Raw genomic sequence first — 22,477 nt, 5'->3', positions numbered from 1 at the left:
AACTTTGATTTTGTCTTATCTCTACGTGGGCAGTCTAAAAGGGTTTCCTTATAATAATCATAATAATACATTAATAAATACACACAAAGAGAGCTTTCCATCCGACAGCTGATATTAACTACATTTCCAACACGTCTCCATTCCTTCCATCTTTCCCTGGGACACATGAACGCAGCACTTGGCTCGTGCTAATCCTGTCCGTTAATCGTCGAGATCCAGGCATCATGCGGTCATCGGTGGGCGGTGACGAACTGTAGCGTGAAGATACAACCTGAGTGACTAACACACACGCTCTCACACACACACACACACACACAGGACTCCGGAGGAAGCTGCTGCTAGCTTAACGGCGCAGGACATGGATTTAAAAGGCACCATAGAGCAGATGGAGACGGGAGAGCAGGACGCTGCTCTAACGGCTCTCCAGAGCTACAACACGGAGGTAAACACGGGGGTTATCATCAGTGTTTAGCGTGAAGAGCTGCAGCTCAGCTGCTAATACCGGTACCGTGGACATGATGACGTCATCCTCATTAGAGCCCACTGGTCATTTCTCCAAATCACATCATCAACATTAAGGTCTTCATTGCATCACATTTAGTTAACAAAAATATATTTGTTGGCTGTCAAATGTGACACAATGTGCCCATACATTTCAAAATATTACTCACAACTATACTGAAGATTTTAAACAAACGGAAGTGTTTCCTACAATAGAGACACCAAACCTCTTGGAGGCAGCAGACCAAGCTGTGAACACACTTTGAAGTTATCTAGTAAAGCTGTAGCAGCAGAGCAGCATTAGCATCCTTCTGGATCATGTAAATAAAATACGAAATACCCATCTCTATAATGCACATCTTTTTAGTTTTTTTATTGATTATTTAAGTAATCAGAGCTGCAGTAACACTGTTTTGTCAAGAAGCTGTTAGAAAAATACAGTTTGTGTGCATGTTTGAGATGTGCATACTCAATATAATAATAACTAATATCTCAGAATGTGTGTGAGTGGGTGTTGGACCTGTTTGAGTATTTAAATACAAATGCTGCTCGGGGTTGTTAATGTTGACAGAGTAACACTACATAGATAAAAAATCAAATTCTTGAGTGATTTGATGGGAGTGATTTCACATTGAGATAACTTGGCCCATAAAGACAAATCCAACCTGGCCTGTTTATGTTCTCTCATGTGTCATAACTGGTACAAACCAGGCGGCAACCTCTGGTTCTGCTGAGTGAAGCCATGTGGAAGTGTCTTTAAAACCTGCATTCTCTCTAATGACCATCAGGGGGCGACTCCTCTGGTTGTATAGAAGTCTATGAGAAAATGACTCTACTTCTCTCTTGATTTATTCCCTCAGTAAACATTGTAAACATGAGTTTATGGTCTCAATCTCTAGTTTCAAGTCTTCTTCAATACAGCATGATGTTCATTTAGTAAATTATGGTCTATTTAGAGTCAAAGAGACCATAAAGCAGGGTATGCTTTTGGGGCGGGGCTACACAGTGATTGACAGGTGAATTGATTGATTGACCAGTGAAGTATACGGCGTCTCTACGTCACTCATCCGCATTCCATATATGGTAACTTCTGTTCACTGGTTGCCAATAAAACAACACAGCGACGGCCGTAATCCAAGATGGCGACGGCAAAATCACCGAACTCAAGACTTCAAAACATCAGTCCACAAACCAATGGGTGACGTCACGATGACTACCTCCACTTCTTACATACAGACTGTGGTTCAAACACAGAACCATCTCAATGTTAAATGTCTGCTCATTGAAGTGATGTCGTTGAGAGGCTCAAAACAGGAGGGTACCAATTCTGAAAGAGAGACAACGTTTTAGGGCCAAACCAGGCCAAAAAGGAATAATGTATTTCAAAAGTTACATAGTATTTAAGGTTAAAACTATTTAAGGTTTTAAGCCTCGGATTCGGTGATTTCGCCATCGCCATCTTGGCAACCAATGAACAGAAGTTACCCTATTTGCAATGCGGATGAGTGACTTAGAGACGCCGTATACGTCACTGGTAGACACCTGTCAATCACTTTGTAGCCCCGCCCTAAATCATCCCCTGCTTTATGGTCTCTTTGACTCTAAATGGACCATAATTTACTAAATGAACATCATGCTGTATTGAAGAAGACTTGAAACTAGAGATTGAGACCATAAACTCATGTTTACAATGTTTACTGAGGAAATACATCGAGAGAAGTAGAGTCATTTTCTCATAGACTTCTATACAACCAGAGGAGTCGCCCCCTGATGGTCAGTAGAGAGAACGCAGCTTTATTAAGACACTTCCGCATGGCTTCACTCGGCAGAACCAGAGGTTGCCGCCTGGTCCCAGTCGTATGACGGGTTTCAACCTAGTCTTGCGTTGTATGTTTTTCAAGCAGCTGACGTGTGATCATGCAGATGAAAAAAGTTGTATTTTGATTATAGCATTAATGCCAGCTGTTCAGTGTCAAGCTTGATAACCAACCCTGTAATCTGGATTACCTATCAAACCTTTTTGATTAATTATTCTACAGTTTCTGCTGCAGTGTGGATCAACAGGTGCGTTGGAGACGGACACCTTGGAAACAGTTCATACGGTGAACAATTATTAAGCCCTAAATGGCAAGCTAGCCAGAGCCTAGTAATACAGATTTTAATTTATTTTTATTATCTAGGTATACACTACAGGTGTGTTGTATGATGGGCAGTGTGAAATGTATTTGTTGGCTGGTGGGTGGCAGTCTGTTATTTAGTATTGTTTTAACAGCAGACACCGTATGTGTGTTTCCAAGACAAATTTCCTTCGGGACAATAAAGTATATCTCATCTTATCTTATCTTATAATCGATTAATAACTCCATCAGGCCCGTCGGCTCCTGCCAGTCCTCCCCTTGTGTTTCCATCACATCTGGTCACCGGGGCGTCCTTTCCTTTTAAACAAGCGTTGTCCTGAGACATGAATTGATAATAACATAACGGGTAAACATGTGGCTGTGATGAGCAACATGGTGTGACAAAGTGTAAAATTAATTTGTGGTTTATTGCCAGGATCACGTTTATGTCGATGATGTATGAAGATTAAAGAGGCAACAATTTCTGTTCCTAGATCATCAACAATGTTTACAAGCAAACTCTACAAATTACTTCAGACATACATTATTTAAAAAAAACTAGACCACATTTGAGTTCTACATTGATAGAATGGTGGTATTTAACTGCAGATAGTTATTGTATGGATCATTGTGATGACAATCATCTTCAATATGTCTCATGAGTTGAATTCAATACACAAAGAGTCATCTTCTGCTCTTGGCAACATATCTGTGCACCTCCCAGACAACAAGAAGTTTCCTCTGAGGATGAAAGGTGCACTTAACTGTGATCTTCACAGAAATAGAGCTCTCAATCTTGACTTGTGTAAATGCCACCCGACCTTCTCAACACGCTGCTGAAGCTGGAGGTGAACATTACTGGATGCTCCTCAGCCTCGTCAGCCGTGTGGGAGTTGATCTTGAAGGCAATTGGATTAGATTCTCCGATACAGAAATACAGTCTCCTGCCCCCGGTCAAATCCTGCTCTTCTAAAGCCCTTAAGAGATGAGGAGCTTAGTGCTGCGGGAGACTCTGGCCCAAGATCTCTGGTAAATAGCTGCCTCACTGTGCCGTTGGCCTGCTCTGTGTTACCTATTCTTTACAAGAACGTGACGGCTTAAATGCATCCAAATAATTTCTTAATTGGTAGGAAACAGTCCTGACATCAGAAGGCAGACAAAAAACACACACTGAGTGAATGCACAAGTCCTTGTCCTTGATTCTATAGCTATGGATGGAGACTCTTTGACTAACGCCTGCTTTGTATTGGGGACGAGTTATCAAGAATTGTTGACGACATTTTACACTTGTCAAACGGTGGGGTCCACGCAATCTACCCAGGCCAGTAAGAGCATTCTATGGGAGGATCCCCTCCAGAGCGGGGGCCCTGGACTTGGTGCTCGTTGACTTTGATTTACTTATTTTTCCAATAAAATATTTTTATTTATATTGTGGGCACTAAGAATTCTGGCTTCTGTTGGCTGGAAGGTGTGGATTAACTTTTAGTAACTGGACAGTATAACTTGTTAGTTTGTAGGGCCAATATTAAACTGTAGGTAAAGACAACAAAGAGTTGTGGAAATCACAGGTAAAGTTAAAATAAGACACAGAGGGAGAGAGAGCGCTAAAGTTTCCTGCGCTGGAAAGACAGTTCTTATATTTTTGTGTACCAGAATGCAGCACTTTCCACAATTCTTGAGATTGGTAGCAAAAAACATCAAGTCTGTTACAAACAGACGACGGACTCGATGCAAGAGTCAAACACAGAGCAGGTCGAATTACTTAATATCAAGGGTTTGGTCCATGACAAGGCAGTCTACAAACAGACAAAGACAAGATCTAAGCCAAAGTACTGAAGACTGGTCTGAAACCACCGGGACAGAAAGACTGGAATGTTCTTTAAGCAGAAAAGATGAATCATCACACAGATCAGAGGCACATTTAAAGGAGTGTGATAACGAGGGTCAGGTGAATACAATCAGGGCGGGGCACACTGTCAGACAGGAAGTAAAGTATCTGAACCCAGAGACAAAAGGTAGGTGATACCAACAGAAAATAATAGCTGAAAACTGAAGCACTGTAGAAGCGAGCGGGACATGACAGTAAATGCTTTTTTGGGGTTTTCAAAACCTGCCTAGCAATGCAACCGACAAAAACTTCATTTCATGATCTTTACAACGGAGAAGTGAGATCAAAATGAGTTGTATGCTGAAATGAGCTGACATTTAAAAAGTGTTTTCACGTTGTCGGCGAGTGGTTCAGTATAAGCAGGATACTCTGGACAGGTGTGTACGTGTCATGGTTGTAATGGATTCCATGGAGGCTCTTAGCCCACAGCCATGACAGTACTTCATACTTCATCGACGGATCAGATGACTGCATACGGACAATTATGTCTACACAGCTTTTTAGCCTCTTTTAGCTCACTGTTTTTCCAGGCAGATGTTTTATGTGTGCACTACCTGCTCAGCAGCAAACCGTAGACAGACACTGTTCGAGCTAAAGAGACGAATAGTTCCCTCAGGAGTTGGTGAAAAGCAAAAATCGAGCTAAAGGAGAGTGAATATTGGACTTCCATTCATCCTGTGGACACAAACGCCACTCTGAATGAAGGCTGATGTTGCTCTGTGTCTGCTGGATGTGTTTGTTCACCAAGACTTTATAAGAATGTCGTGTTTTCAGCGTATTCTGTGCTGCCAAACACACAAACTAAAAAGGAATACAGCGAGTACTATAGTTTTATTAAAAAGTTTCATGTAAACATTCCAGTGGAAATCCATCGAGGCAAATTGTTACTGTGTCAAGTAGCCTTTACTGTCTGTGTCAGGGTTGTGTTACACTGTCTGGGAAACATGTGGGACATAGTTAAAGACAGTATCACTGATGGTAAGAGATGAGCTGTGTAATGCAGTCCAACATCCTCCGTTAGAGGTTGTGCAGCACTAAAACAAACCAACTTGTCTGTGCTCTCTTTCTTCAACATGTATCTCTTTCTTCTCCCTCTTCTCCATCCTTACTGTTTCTTCTTCTTTTCTGTTTTGGCTCTTCTTTACCTCACACCTTTTATTTGCACCCTCTGCTTTTTCTTCCTCCAGATGAACCACTGCTTTACATTCAGCAAGGAGGACGAGCGGGACAGAGAGGTAATCCATCTGAACACCGAGTACTGCTCATTGACTGTTGATGTGAATAATCTGTATTATTAAGATGCCTTTCTCTTGAAGATTCCTCAAAGGCGTTTGATTCCAAATTCAGAGCATATCTGTTGCCCAACACTGCGAACAACGGCAACAATGTTAACCCGAGGGTGGCAGCTAACTATCTATATTAACACAGAAGTCACCAGTAAAAGAACATATGTGTGCATGCCCGGTGCTTTGAGAAGATAAGTTATGAAATGAATGAATAAGCAATGAGCATTGTGTTATGCTTCTTCCACAGTTTATCTACAACTTAAGACAACAGCTGTGGCCTGAGGCTGCGTGTTTTGGGGTTGATCTCGATCTCATGAACGCCTTGTACGGAATTTCTTTTGGCACAAACGTCCACTTGGACTCGAGGATGAACTGATTAGAATTTGGTGGTCAAACATCACTATGACCTCACAAAATATGTTTATGGCCATGACTCAAAAAATCATATGCTAATTGTGACAATTTCAGACCAAAGTCTAATAGGAAGTTATGAAGTGATGACATTTTGGACAGATGTGGATGTAAACTGCAACTTGACTGGTTGCTGGATAGATACAACTGCGAGGGGGTAATTCTGGTTTAATTCACCATTTTGCTAATTCCCCAAAACCCGACCAAGTGAGTCAGTGAGGACGCAAGTGTTCTTGAACTGCAACGTTCACAACCTTGTGTATGTTCAGACTACTAAGCTGGGACACATTTGGAATGTTAACGTTTGAAAAGTCTCCATGGAGCTGACAGCGACGGACGTGTCAAAGTTAGTGGAAGGACAACCCTGGAAGCCATCTATTATCGGTCTGCAATATCTCTGTGGTTCTGGTGTAGCCTGCTGATATTGGGGTCAAGACTTCCTCCTTCCTGTTCATTGTTCACAACTTCAGATGCGAGACTGGAGTTGTAAGACGACGCGTACGACCGGGTTGTTTCACAAGTAGCCAGTTAACCAAGCTAATTTTAAACTCATAAAAATATAAATCATAGTCAATGCATTCCACCTCTTTTGCTTTCCACACGGGCTGTTTACCTGCATTCGTACACCCTATTTTTTCTGATAATGCTACATATTGAATAACTAATCTGTGTTGAAACCAGCAGTAGGAGAGCTAGCTATTAACTATTAGCTGTTAGCAGCCGGTGGGCAGCACAGTCCTGCTTGGCTAAATAACAGAGCTAACAGCTAACGCAAGGTTGCATTGAGTTACATTATGATGCGTTCATGGAAGGTAAATTAGATCTTGATCATACTATGTTTAAATGTAATCTTGTAAAAACTTGAATGAATAGAGTTGTTTGAAGGGGATGTTTTCACAGAACTATAGAATAGATATTACAGAGTGAATAGCCTGTTTAACTTCTAACACTAGCCCTAAGCAGCTAATGATACATCATTAAAAATACTAATGCTAAGATTCTTTTTCGGAGACATTTAAATACAAGGTTTATTTCCTAATCATTTGAATTGTCTGTTTTTAAGAAAATAACGACCATAGATGACTATAAGTATAATGGTAACATTTAGAATTTTTGATGGTTATGGGAAGGTTATTGTTTGGGGCGGTGGTGAAATTATTTATATATATATATATATATATATATATATATATATATATATATATACACATCTCATTCTATAAATACATATATATGCATATAATTCTATATATATATATAAATATATGTAGTAGTTACACTGGTACTCGGTATCGGCACATCTCTACTTGACCGTCAAGGGTCACTAGTACTGTATTTACTAAAATAGGAAAATTCACAAAGTTCTTGGTTAAACCTCCCCATTTCCTTTCAAAGAGCATCTTCAGCATGAAACATATTTACTTGTGGAAAAATGGTGACACTAGCAGCAGCTTGAATTCAGCTTTTATGGGTGGAAGTTTTCAGTTTATGTGATGATACACATGTATGAAACTGCTGTTTCCTTTCTCTTAGATTTGGCAGTATGGTGGTAATATTGTCCATTGAGAGTAGCCTTCACAGTCGAGCTGTGACCTGGTGTATTTGTCATTCATTGTCTTGTAGTGGTATGCTACATATCATCATCCTTGCGTTTCTATTATTAAATAAACCAAAGTATAAATGGCTTTGAATCGTATAAGTAAATTAATACCTAATTGTGAAAATGACTAAATACTTAAGTCCATGTTCGTGCATGTGAGCATGCCTCACTGTTTAGCTCTGCATTGCGCTCGTAAGGCGGTTAAAGCTTATAACTCTGCCTCCGGCTGTCGTCGTGGAAGCGTAAAGCTCACCCTCCAGGTCCCACACTGGCTAACAATATTAGCTCTGTCAGCTCTGTCACCATTGTCTGTACTGTCGGCATGTTAAGAGCCGCGTGGAGGCAATAGATAAGCTCTGAATTTGGCATTTAGCATCTTTAATTTATTGTTATGCCCAGATGTCCACACAGCAACAGAATTTGAATTTCAATAAGTGTTCAGAAGTGACTCAACTTCCAAATGAGGTTATTTATATCTACCTATAAGATTGAAATCTTTTCTTTTGTTGTGTGATGCAGCTTCTGGGTGGATTGGTCCTCGGTTTCCTGAATAGGGAGCTGCAGCCTTCCTGTCAGCTGGCCTGTCTAGAAACGGTTCGAATCCTGTCCAGAGACAAACACTGCCTGGAGCCCTTCATCACCCGCTCTGCCATGTCCACTCTCGCCCGCTACGCCGGCATTGCCGTGGTCAGTACTGCCACACCTGCCCACAACCAGCCGGCGGAGGGCCAAGGTAATTCCTGCCAACTCTCCCAGGTTTCTCCAGGGTTTTAGATCCAAAAGCTTCTGTCCTGGTGCTCCTGTTTTGTGGGAAACTCCCCTTAATCCCATGACACTTTAAGGAGCAAAAGAATCACATTAATGCACCAATCAAAAGTCTTTTTAAAACTCTAAATTTAGACCTGCTTACCGAGATTTTATTTGCATAAATTCTCAATTTAAACCCTAATTGAAGTGTTGAATTAAAATATATTTTTAAGTCTTGTTTAAATTGCTGAATTTCAGTTCTAACATTCAAAGTACATTTCAGTTGAAATTGCGTGTCCTCAATTCAGCATACAACAGACATTTAACATTGCAGGAAAAAGCATATTTTGACGATTAAAGTACATTTGTCTCCCATTTAATGGTTGTAACTACAGTGAGTGCGTGTTGCGTTCTGAGCGCAGCCAAAACTAAGGTGACCTACACTCATAACTGTCCCTGAACCCATCTTGTGTACACAGACAGTGAAGCTGCTGCTGTTGTGTCAACATACTGCTTTCACTTTGCAGATAAGGAAACAACGGTGAACAGTAAAATGACTATCCAAACCATGCTGTAATTGTCCATCATTGTAAACTGACCCACTTCCTGCTTCAACTTTGACCAACCGTACTTACTGAAGTCCTGCTCACTGTTTTCCTGTTCAATGACGGATTATCATTTCAAATCAAATGTTTATAATATGGATTAACCTGTGTGACCGTCAGACTGCTTCTCATTGTAAACATGTTGACCATATTGTTTCCAGAAGTGAATGATTACCTTGATATTATTACTGATAAATTATAGACAAAAATTCCATTTCATTGAACCAGAATTATCATTTGATATCTTTTGTTTGGTTTCTGTTGTTGGTCTATTGTCCATCTGTTCTTTGTTCTTTAATCAGGATATAAGTTCACCCATATCAAAATCTATGCTCACAACTCTTGTGAGTAGAAGCGGTTACACAAGTCAAGATTCTAGACAGCATTTACGTGCATGGCAGTGTGGCAGAAAGATCGAAATGAGCTGAAATAGAGTTTGGTTTATCTTTCGGCCCAACCTTTGACCCAAAAGCTGTCTACATAAAGGTTGGATGTGCTGCTTGACTTTGCCATTCTTTCTCTTCCTATTGGAAGGTGAGGAAGGAGAGGGGGAAGAGGCAGCAGAGGTACCCAACGAGGAGGTGAAGGAAGCCTCCCCTCCTTCAGAGAACGCTGACCAGGAAGTGATTGTTGAATCTCTCAAGTCCATCTCTAACATCCTGCTACACAACGAGACAGGACAGGTCAGTCTGCTGTGTGTCTACTCATACCTACGTTGACAGGAATTCCTCAGATTACTAAATGTACTTTGGTTGGTGCTAATTTTCTAAAATGTATCTATGGATGGATGCATGGATGAATGAATGGATGGATTGATGGATTGATGGATTGATGGATTGATGGATTAATGGATTGATGGATGGATGGATGGATGGATGGATGGATGGATGGATGGATGGATGGATTGCAGGCGGTAGCAGCAGATCTACAGCTGATAAAAGGTGTGGCAGAGAGGCTGAAGCAGTGCCATGATCCCACCTGGATCCATGAGGTATGGATGTCAGTTAGATAGATGCTTTGATGTGGGAGTCTACTTAGTAGTGTCAAAGTATCCTGACAAAGGTTAGGAGAAGATTGCAGTTTGGGGACATATTGAATAAGTAAACACGTCATGTCCATTGACTGCATATAAGAAGTAACGTCACACATTGGTTTGGTGACTATGCTTTGGAAGGCTTGAAGTCTGCATTTTCGCTATTCTTTTGCAACTAGTGAAGGGAAGTGACCATATTTGGACTGCGGAGAAGTGATGTAGTAGTCACCATGTAGCCCCGCCCTATAGCATACCCTGCTTTATGGTCTATTTGACTCTAAATGGACCATAATTTACTAAATGAACATCATGCTGTATTGAAGAAGACTTGAAACTAGAGATTGAGACCATAAACTCATGTTTACAATGTTTACTGAGGTAATAAATCAAGAGAGAAGTAGAGTAATTTCCTCATAGACTTCTATACAACCAGAGGAGTCGCCCCCTGGTGGACATTAGAGAGAATGCAGCTTTAACACATGAAGCATTGGCTTCACTTTTCAGAACCAGAGGTTGCCGCCTGGTCCTGTCTCAGTCTTAAGTTTTCCAATATTTTACCATGTTTTTTTTTTGTCTTTATTAACCAAGAGTTTGATTTGAGATAACCATAAAAACTGCATACGTATCTTTGCTATTGCAAATTAGTTAAATACAAACATAATTCTTAAGAGATTGGGTTAAAACTCTTCAGCACAGGTTCAAATACTCAAACCTTTACTTTCATTTAACAAAATCCGCCAAACTTCTCGAATGTTTTCATATTTAATGATGTGTCAACTCAAACCTGCTGAACAAGACTTCAGAAATATAGTCAGCAAATGAGAATAACTGCAAATACAGACTGCCCAAGCATCCAGTGCCTGCTTTCGGTACTCTATAGTTTTTGATGCAACACATACCAAATAGTTATTGAGGTTCGATATCCAGTAAAGCTCTGAAGAGGAATCAGCAGATAGAGGAAACAAGTCTCCATGCGTCTGCTCTCTGTCCAGGTGCGTTTCTTTGACCTGCGCATCACCTTCCTGCTGACTGCCCTGAGAATGGACGTCAGGGCGCAGCTGGTTCAGGAGCTTCACGGCATCAGTCTGCTAGGTAACTCATTTCCTGTGAGACCAGTGTAACTTCTGACCTGGGAAACCAACATCTGCCCTCTAGGTTTCTAGTCTCCAAGGCTGAGAGGCAACTCACCGTCCTGGTCACGACTGGTCTGTAACACCTATGATGATCTGAACAACTCATGATGAATCTCTAACAAGACTTGTGAAAAATAATCACACAAAAGTAGACAAGCATTCACAAGAAGGTACAAATGTACTGAGCTAAAGAGTTTTAGTTGATAACTTCTGTCCTGTGTGTCCGCTAGGCAACCAGTTGGATGCCACACTGGGTCTGTGTTGGCCGGATACATTGGAGACGGCCAGGGCAGGGTTAGAGGAGGGGGAACAACTGCCCCCACTGAGCCGGCAGCAGACAGAACTAGCCATGGAAATACTGAAAATACTGTTCAATATCACATTCGACACATCCAGGCGCAAGGTCGACGAGGTACTGAAGCATGTTGGGGGAGTTTGTTTTTTCTTAGTGTCGTTTGGCCTGTTTTAATCAATATTATACTAATAATTGTGAATTGTGTTGTCAAAAGTCATTGAATCCAATGACTTTTCACATCATCTAAAATCCACTTACCGTATGTTAAAACAGAATGACTCATTTCTGTCGTTTACTTTGTGTATCAACTCTTCAGGATACGCCACTGTCTTATTTCAGCTTAGCCGTGCATCGACTCTCCAGAAAAGTAGTCATTTTGTCACATTCGCCCCTGGTGTTGGTACATCCAGGCTACTGTATCTTCTCACTGTAAAACACACCGGATGCGATTTACAGATGTCATAGTTTACATGACGTGGCCGGTGTGTGTGTTGCACCAAAAAGTCTACAACCTTTTGTCGGCTGTACTTAGGCTAGTACTGCTTTTAGCCAAATGCTAAGGTTGAGCAAGTTCACCACCTGAGTTTTTCATGCTTGTATAGTAACATTTAATTACTGTACATGCTACTTATACAAGAAAAAGAAAAAAACTGTAGGTGAGGCTCATTTGAATGTCATTAGTTTTGCAGGAATTTGGACATAAACCAAAGCATTGGACAATTTGGAACCCTGACCTGATGATGGAGCTTGATACAAATTCAAAGGCTCTTCAAAGTTATTGAAGATTATCTTGAGGGGGACATGAATGTCTGAACCAAGTTTTGTGCCAATCCATCAAGTAGATTTTTAGAAATTTTACTGGATAAATTTAGGAAAGTCAGGGGTTCCTTAAAGTATGTTCATGTGGAGACGATTCCATCCAATTGTTTCAGTCCAAACCAAAAATGTCAACCTTGTGGTGTCGTGGCTTTAGATGAAAACTCAAGGGAATAGCAAAGTCCCTGAAAGTTCTGTTTCTTGAGACAATTCAGCCAAACAAGTGTGTGTTGAACATGCCAGAAATTTTAATTCTGTCTGTTGGAAGATATTATCTGCAAAGCAAGAATACATTTCCTAGTCAGCTTGTTGCACACAAACAAATGTAAAATGTATAGAAAAGAGAACATTTTACAGTGATAAAGGTTCTCTTGGGAACAATGTGTGTGTAACATCTGTGTGTAAAGGAAGAGGCAGCAGAGTACAGACATCTGGGAGCCATGATGAGACACTGTCTTATGAGCCATGCAGACGGAGAGGAGCGTACTGATGAGTTCCACAGGTAGGTCAACACGCGCCTGTTTTTCTGTTAGTCGATCGCTACACTCGTCGCTCTTACATGAGTCCCCCTAACTCTCTCATCCTCTTTTTCTCAGCCACACGGTTAACTTGCTAGGCAACCTCCCTCTGCTCTGTTTGGATGTACTGTTGATCCCTAAAGTGCAACAAGGCTCCATTGAGTACATGGGGGTCAACATGGATGCTGTCAACATGCTGCTGGAATTCATGGAGAAAACACTTGACCGGGTAAGAAAAGACTCTCTGTGTATGTGGGTTCAGTACCTCCGATGCGATGATAATTACTGAAAAGGCATGAATCATAACCTTAATTACAGGAAACATGGTTGTAAGTTTTGATTGAACAAGAATTAAAAAAAAGATTTATTTTCTGGGAGGTGTATGAAGGCCAGAGCATAATCTTTGTCGCTAGGTGTAGCTGCATGTTAATGGATGATTTTAACAGTAGCAATATAACAGGTTGCCATCTGGTTACTACAAGTTACTAGTTACAATGTACTCATGTAAAAAGAGTTTTTATAGGTGTACTTTTTAATGATTTTATACAAATGCAGCTGTTTCATTAATACACTTATAATCTATGCACACCAATATAAAAACCCAATGGACCTGACAAACAGTGGTGGAAAGTTACTAATTACATTTACGTTGTACATAAAAGGTACTATGTGGAACTTTCAGAAAGTCTTTTTTGTTAATGATACTGGTGGTCATTAAGAGAACTGCACTGGGGACTTCCCCAGTGCAGGCTTAACCGTTTGAAGAACTCCTTGAAGAACTCCTTTTGTATGATGAAGACTACTGGTGTGTCAATGACGGGCAGTGTGTCATTTGCTGGTTGGTGGCAGTCTATGCCTGTGGACAGTTATTGAATGTTCTGTATGGATTTTTCGGCAACTCTGTCCCGAGTCCTTTCCACGATTGTCAGTCCACAGGCTGATAACGGGAACAGAGACAGTCGGGGAAGGTCTCATCTCAGGTTACAATCCGTTCAAACATTGGCAATAATACATGGAGATTGTTTCATATAGTACCTTTAAAAGACAATTCTGGTTTAGTACAATGTAGGTCTTAATTAATTTAGTTTGGTTCGTCGATTGACTCTTCATAAAGTCCCGGCCCTCAAACGTAGACTGGCCAATCAAATCGTACCTTTGGCCGGCTCCGATCAGACCCTGACAACTATCTGGCTCTGCTCCATAGATCAGGGATATTCAATTAATGTTCAACGAGGTCCAGTTAGAGAGACTTTCCTCATGCAAAGGTCCAGAACATCACAGTAATGATGATTTAATCCCATATATATTGAAGTAGCCAACAGTTGTATTAACGTCTGTATGTAGTCAACAACTGAAATTAAATATAGAAAGTTCAACTGAATAATATTTAAACAATAGTTATTGTCAGTTTTTAAATTGAACTGGATGAATCATAAATAATACATAATAAATGTTCTCTAATTTCATGTAAAATAAGGATTAAAAAAATAATACATAACAGAACGCCTTTGAAAAATGTGACTCTTAAAATAAAGTACTTATTTTTAGAAACATTTAACTGAATTGTCCTGCAGCTTTAAATTCAGTTCATTCATGGTTGATGGATGTCAATCAGAAAAGCCTTGATATTATATTGTGGTCATCTTATAAAAAGAGAAATTTGTGTGCAGATACTTTATCTGTGGTGATTAAAACCACTTTAGCTCTATTCCTGTCTGTTTGTATTATTGTTGGACAGTGAATTCATGTGTTAGGATTCTGATCATATTGTTTATTATCTGTGACTTCATTTCAGATGTGAGTGGGTACGTTTGCTCAAAAGAGTTGTTCTTTGTCTCGTAGTGACGCTTCACATTGCTGCTTTTAATAATCTTCACGGTCTCTGAACACATGAGACATACTGGTTATGAACTGAACACATGAGACATACTGGTTTTAAAGTGAACACATGAGACATACTGGTTTTAAAGTGAACACATGAGACATACTGGTTTTAAACTGAACACATGAGACATACTGGTTATGAACTGAACACATGAGACATACTGGTTTTAAAGTGAACACATGAGACATACTGGTTTTAAAGTGAACACATGAGACATACTGGTTTTAAAGTGAACACATGAGACATACTGGTTTTAAACTGAACACATGAGACATACTGGTTTTAAAGTGAACACATGAGACATACTGGTTTTAAACTGAACACATGAGACATACTGGTTTTAAACTGAACACATGAGACATACTGGTTATGAACTGAACACATGAGACATACTGGTTTTAAACTGAACTCATGAGACATACTGGTTATGAACTGAACTCATGAGACATACTGGTTTTAAACTGAACTCATGAGACATACTGGTTATGAACTGAACTCATGAGACATACTGGTTTTAAAGTGAACATATGAGACATACTGGTTTTAAAGTGAACATATGAGACATACTGGTTTTAAAGTGAACATATGAGACATACTGGTTTTAAAGTGAACACATGAGACATACTGGTTATGAACTGAACATATGAGACATACTGGTTTTAAAGTGAACTCATGAGACATACTGGTTTTAAACTGAACTCATGAGACATACTGGTTTTAAACTGAACTCATGAGACATACTGGTTTTAAACTGAACTCATGAGACATACTGGTTTTAAAGTGAACACATGAGACATACTGGTTATGAACTGAACACATGAGACATACTGGTTTTAAACTGAACACATGAGACATACTGGTTTTAAACTGAACTCATGAGACATACTGGTTTTAAACTGAACTCATGAGACATACTGGTTTTAAACTGAACTCATGAGACATACTGGTTTTAAACTGAACTCATGAGACATACTGGTTTTAATCTGAACACATGAGACATACTGGTTATGAACTGAACACATGAGACATACTGGTTTTAATCTGAACACATGAGACATACTGGTTTTAAACTGAACACATGAGACATACTGGTTTTAAACTGAACTCATGAGACATACTGGTTTTAACTGAACACATGAGACATACTGGTTATGAACTGAACACATGAGACATACTGGTTATGAACTGAACACATGAGACATACTGGTTATGAACTGAACACATGAGACATACTGGTTATGAACTGTCCGTGGTGAGAATGAACATATAAGAGTCTGTCCATTCTTGGTTAAAGACTGGTCTCTCTGGTCTCTCTGTCCACTTTTCTCTTCTTGGAGAACGTCATGTAAAATAACTTCTGACTCACGTTCTCTCCGACTGTTGTCTCTCTCTCCTGTGTGTGTTTATCCCACTCAAGTCAAGGGCAAAAATGATCAGAATACACATATTTGATTGGCTGAGCAGCATCATGTGATGTGATTTAATACACATGTAATTGGTCGCTGTGTCTCCTGGACCGCTGAACGAGTGCCGTAAAGTCTAGAAAAGCTGCGCCGGTTAAAATAGAAGCGCTCCGTCAAAATGTAATAATTCTCCATTATCTATCGGTTTTATTTCCAGGTCCAGATACAACGGCGTCTGGATCCGGATTTGACAATTCAATTAACCGTTTCCACTATTAAATAATTATTCTACTCACATGTTCTTATTTCTAATTACTACCATTACATTAACGCCAAATAACACACAATCGAAAAACTATATTTCTCTATTTTACATAGATATGTTTGATGAAACTGACTTGTTTGCTATTGTGGTCCAGTTGATTGGTAATAGTCATCATGAAATCATTTTTCCTGTTTAATGAAGTTTTCTTGCCTCCCAGGGATGTAAGCTCAAGGAAACCCTTCTCCCATCACTGAACCTGCTGACTGAGAGTGCCCGAATCCACCGAGAGACCAGAAAGTTCCTCAGGTCAAAGGTAAATTCTGGTTGTCTGTGATGAAGACTTGAATTATATAATATACTTTTGATGGCTCAGGTGTGTGTGTGTGTGTGTGTGTTTGTGTGTGTGTGTGTGTGTGTGTGTAGGTGCTGCCCCCCCTGCGTGATGTGACGAACAAGCCAGAGGTGGGCAATGCTCTGAGGAACAAACTAGTCCGTATTATGACGTGCATCGACACTGACGTCAAGGACTGTGCCGCCGAGTTCCTCTTTGTTCTCTGCAAAGAAAGTGGTGAGGGAAATATCTGTGTTGATTTATTTCAATAATTCATAGTCATTTTTGTACAACTGACTTAAAGCCCATGTTTCACTGAGACATCAAGCATCTCAATTGATCAATTATATTCACATTATTTCAAAAGTAGCTATGGTGAAATGATCAAACATAATATGACTTGAACCCCATTCCAATGGGATAATAATCACTGAGCAGAGGTTCTTCACATCAAATGAGCAGTTCTTAAGATGCTCATTGATAAAAACATCTGTCTTAATACTTATCTTGGCTAGTATGTCTTGAATTATTATGATAGCTGATGTAGAGATCTATGGTTCTGGCTCCAACCAAAGGCTTGTTGAATTGTTCTTGAAAAACTGCCATATCAACAGTAGTGTAATGTTCTATGCTCTATCCAGTCTCTAGGTTCATTAAGTACACTGGATACGGTAATGCTGCTGGTCTTCTGGCTGCCAGAGGACTGCTCAGGGGGGGCAGAGACTCTGGGATCTACTCTGAGGATGAAGAGTCTGACACAGAGGAGTACAGAGAAGCCAAGGCCCAGTCAGTACCCCCACATAAACTCATGGTCTGATGTGTTTAACTGCCTCCTTTTTAACAAAATGTATTGTGTAGCTAATGAGCTTGATGGATACTTAATTGTAGTTTTTACGTTTAACCAATGATCCATCCACCTGCTGCTCATCTGGATCTGGTGACTGTAGCTCAGACCTCCTCCAGGTCTGTCTGCAGTATCTGAAGGTCTTCAATAACTATACAGATATATATGTATATATAACCCCTCCAGCATGTGTCCCCCTACTTGAACATGAATACCTCCACAAAGAAGTGTCCAGGAGGCATCCTGATCAGAGGGCTGAACCAGCTCAACTGCCTACAAAGGAGCAGTAGTTCTACCTTAACTCTAAGGACGAGCACAGCCGCCCCGACACTCATTTTGGCCATTTTTATCCTCGATATTATCGTCACTAACCAAAGCACCGTAGGTACGTGTAGGGTGAAGTGAATGCTAAATCCAGAGCTCAGGCTAAATCCATCAGATAGCTAATATGTCACAGGCAGAATTGAATTCACACTGTTCTTCCTGAATGCGAGGTTTGACGGTAACCCCATTAAGAGCTTTCCCAGTTAAACTGAACAGTTTGACAGCCTGATAATGGAGCGTCTGTGACTACAGAGTCCTTCAGGCTTCCTGATACCGGTCTGCTGCTCCAGGAATCCTCTGGTCTGACCAAGCCTGAAAAGACCACTACCTCTCCAGCTTGCACCCATGACCTTCTGGGCACAACTCCAAAAGGCCGCCTCTGCGACGGAGGCTCTTAACTGTTGGAGTCAGCATTTAATGGCTCCCGCCTTTGATTGGCAGTGCAGCAGACCTCTGTACCTTAAGGACTAAATTATTGAAGGATAAACAAGGGAATCAAAGTGTATTAATTAGGCACATCAGCTGCTTCATTTTCAAAGATTTAGTTTTGCTTTGTTCTGTCCCTTTGATATTTCTCTGTCTCTTGTTCTGCTCCAGTATAAACCCAATAACAGGAGTTGTAGAAGAAGAACAGCCCAACCCCATGGAGGGAATGACAGAGGAGCAGAAAGAATTTGAAGCCATGAAGCTGGTCCAGATGTTTGACAGACTGTCAAGGTCAATAAAAGCAGAACACACACGCACACACACACACACACACACACACACACACACACACACACACACACACACACACACACACACACACACACACACACACACACATTTGGGGACATTACATTGACTTATGTTCATTTCTTTACCATAACCTCTACTAACCGTACCCTAATCTTAAAGCAAGTCTTCACCATAGAATGTACTGATTTACGTTATTTTGTCAATTTATTTATTTATTATAAATGAATAAATAATAAGTAGACACGACTTAGAATCAGAGGCATTTTCAATAATACTGCCACAGGTTTCAATACTCGGTCTGTGCTCACAGATGGTAAATGGACTCTACTTGTGTTTCTCTTTTCTAGTCGTCCGACCACTGAAAGCACTTTAACGCTACATGTCACCATTCACACCCATTCATAGTCTGCAAAGTGCCACCTGCCCATCAGAACTATGTAATCATACATACCCATTCATAAACTGCAGGCACAGCACTCATAGTTACATTTGAACCATTTCTCCCTGCAGGAACAATCTGATCCAGCCCATGCAGCTCGGTATGGACGGGAAGATGAGAGAGATTTCTCCAGAGGATATGCATAAACTGGCCCACAATCCTTTGTTCCAGCCAGAAGAGCCGGTTAATTCAGACAGTGAGGAAGAGGCTTAGCAAACGCAGAAGCATGAAGGCGGAAACATATTTAATTTCTGTGAGAGTAGATCTGTGTCATTATTTAATTTATTCACGCCACGCGGTCCAACCAGTTCCTGTTTACTTATTGTGATGGAGGTGAGTTATGGAACGTTGTTTAGACAAAATGAAAACACAGCATAGAGTACATGGGAGGCAGCTCATATGTGCTATCCTGTCAACTACAAATCAACACTTTTCAATGACTGCCATTAGTTTCCTTCCTCTCAGACGTTTGTCTCAGTTCATTTCAGTTCACTATAAGTGAACTGAAATGAACTATAGTTCCACCTCTTTACACAAGGCCATCACATGTGCACAAAGAGGACCATTTCCACCACGTTGTTCCTCAGTCAACTGTCTCCAAGAGGCTCCTTCTGATCATTGACAGCTTTCCTGTCAATGGGACATTATGTCTCATCAGTACTTTAATCTTCATTATATTCATTCACTTCCAAAGTATAGGTTTCTTGATTGATCTCTTTTGTCTTCCAAGATATAAAAGTCTCTTTTCCTTATTTTTCTGATGGGTCTCTAATATTCCCAAATTAACTCCCAGCTCAAGTTTTGCAGCTCATTTAACACAAATATGAATTTAGTTTTTTTCTCACATGAAAAAGGTTCCTGATGGGGAGGCGACTCTCAAATCTGAGATATCAGAGCATCCTTGAACGCACCGACAATTCCTGAATACACACCGCCACACCGTCACGTTACCAACTCATCTGATACAAATATTTCCAACAATTTATTGAAAAAAGAATACGTTATCATGTTTTTACCGACAACATAATCTGCTTCAATCCTCATTTTGTTGGCGTTTAGCCTTTCATGCTGCACACAAAGAGAAGCACGCACTGCTGTCTATTCTATTCATCAAAGAAAGATGACTTCATAAAAAACAAGAATCATTTCATGCTCTGGATTTTGTTGAGAATTTTTTTAGGGTGACCTCATAAAATATGACGACAGACATTTGAAGCTTCATTTAAAGACCTTGATAAAAGCTTTGATTGTAAAAAACATGAACTGGGTACAGCCCTACTTTATCACACAGTCCTTGCTGTTTGTGACGTTACTGGGATCAGTAATTAGCTACACATGATTGGTCATTGGTATCTCTCAATCAACTCCCCACACACACACACACACACACGCACACACACACACACACACGTTACACTGTGGCCATTGGTTTGACTATTACTGGCTCCAGAATGACACAAAACCTGAACCTCACCCGCCTCAAAAAGGTGGTTTGTGTTGGTATGGTTCATTTATTGTAGTATACTTTCAACACCAGCATGTTTGAAAGGACTAACTAATGAACAGTTGCAGCATGAAACAATATCATACAGTTTGCAAAACACAAACCCAGATAGTTTTGATTGGATTTGTTGAGGCTTCACCGTTACTCAGGATAATCTTGCATTTTAGAACTAGTCTCTGCCTCCATCTTTTACAGTGTGCTGGGACTCTTCGCGATGTCATTTCTACTTTACATGAGAGCAGAGGAACGTGTTTGAAAGCTAGCCAAAGAGATGTACTTCTGTTTGTGACAATGGATGGAATGTGTTTTTGGATTTTAGATGCCTGTTGTTTTACATAAAGATGTTTTATTTTTAGTGAAAGTCAAATGTGAAACTGCAGACGCATAAGTCATAATTCAGTGAGGATGAAATACCTGTATGCAAAGACGGAGAGCAAAGAGAATCTGAAACATGTTAAATGAATACTCTATATTGTTATTAGCTGTATAATATCTAATAAATGTGTTTAAATGCTAGAGTTGTCTCGTGTCATATTGTAATGTTGTCATGTGCTGCACCACCATGTTTCGGTTGAAGTGATCCTCTTAGCTCATTCAGCTGTCCACACTTTGAATGTTTCACGCTCCAGCTCACATTTTAAGGATTTGTTCTACCTCAATCACCATGAACAATTGGGTCCCTTTAACTGCCGTTTTGATTTAATGTCTACATTGATTTGCCGTTTTCTTACCCATTGCTTATGGTAATATTTTGCTCACTAAGATCTATCTATTGACACCTTGTGTAGAACCTTCCCATTCATGCAGTTTTCACTACGAAGTAAGTGGAATATACGGTTTAACTGTGTGTCTGATTGCATTAGATAAAACCCGTTTATTGTTTTGTTTTTTAAACAAAGAACCAGAAAATGACATAAAACATTCCAAATTTATAAAAGAAACAGCAATGCGTCAACAAAACCAAAAAAATGCAACAAAGCAACAACCGCATTATAGGCAACACAATGGCACTACCACAGAGAAAACTAAAGTTCAGGAAGCACAGCGTTGAAGACGAGCACACGCTCCATTAATAACAGGCACGACTGGCGGTTGCCAGGGTTCCCAGTGTTGCCAGATTGGGCTGGTTTCTGCCCATTTGGGCCGGGCTGGTAGATAAAATTTGGTTCTATCAACATTTGGCTGGGTTTTGTTGTTGGAGATAACGAAGGACCTACTTAGCTTGACGACTTCATTGTCATTTGTGTATTTGTTTGTGCATTTGGATAGCCTGTTCATCCAACATTTTATCTTTGGTCATTTGATCCAGGTATGAAGCTCTGTATGCTTAAAGATACATTTTCTATTGTGCATGTAATGGTTTCACGCTTTGATTTGGGCTGTCTTTCATTGAATGGGGCTTGTTTTCGGTTGAGATGGGACTTGAATCTGGCACTAGGTTGTACAAACTGGAAAAATTGTTTGTTTGCAGTTCTTTTTCTAACTTTTAAAACAGCTAAAAAATTCTTCCATGACATAGCACTGCTTCTTATCTTCCAAGTTGCATGAAAGCAAAAATCAATCACAACCTTGCCATTGCCCCATGCTGTTATTTGATAAATTGATATTTTTTATTGGTATATTATAATCCCATTTGCCCTGAACATAGACCGATGAGACCCAGTGTTGAAAGGACAGCATGACTTTCTTATCTTTGAAGATTCTCTGGCTGACCCCTCTAAAAGATCAACACACTGTATTAAAAGCTTACAGCAATATGAACTGTGTAACTTTTCGAGCTAACAGAAATCTTTG

General features: G+C 40.1%; 1 protein-coding gene across 1 annotated transcript; it reads left to right on the top strand.

Annotated features, from left to right (window-relative positions):
• The first annotated feature begins 213 nt into the window (after positions 1–213).
• Positions 214–21,144, top strand: ric8a (RIC8 guanine nucleotide exchange factor A). Its single transcript, XM_068723833.1, has 14 exons — positions 214–442; positions 5,694–5,741; positions 8,323–8,536; positions 9,690–9,838; positions 10,066–10,146; positions 11,181–11,280; positions 11,552–11,733; positions 12,840–12,934; positions 13,029–13,179; positions 16,721–16,816; positions 16,927–17,071; positions 17,476–17,620; positions 18,600–18,719; positions 19,251–21,144. The coding sequence occupies exons 1-14, from the start codon at positions 359–361 to the stop codon at positions 19,390–19,392; spliced, it is 1,752 nt and encodes a 583-aa protein (XP_068579934.1). The 5' UTR covers positions 214–358; the 3' UTR covers positions 19,393–21,144.
• The last annotated feature ends 1,333 nt before the right edge of the window (positions 21,145–22,477 follow it).

Source organism: Cebidichthys violaceus, unplaced genomic scaffold (assembly GCF_023349555.1).
Source record: "Cebidichthys violaceus isolate CVI_PGR_0920_01 unplaced genomic scaffold, fCebVio1.0.p SCAF_3, whole genome shotgun sequence".
Lineage (NCBI taxonomy): Eukaryota > Metazoa > Chordata > Actinopteri > Perciformes > Stichaeidae > Cebidichthys > Cebidichthys violaceus.
This window is presented reverse-complemented; position numbering and strand designations above follow the sequence as displayed.

Excerpts from the sequence above, each read along its gene's own strand:
- ric8a (XM_068723833.1), top strand. The coding sequence starts at position 359 with ATGGATTTAAAAGGCACCATAGAGCAGATGGAGACGGGAGAGCAGGAC. Across the intron at positions 11,734-12,839 it reads CCAGGCGCAAGGTCGACGAG|GAAGAGGCAGCAGAGTACAG; the intron begins GTACTGAAGCAT and ends CTGTGTGTAAAG. Across the intron at positions 17,621-18,599 it reads TACAGAGAAGCCAAGGCCCA|TATAAACCCAATAACAGGAG; the intron begins GTCAGTACCCCC and ends GTTCTGCTCCAG.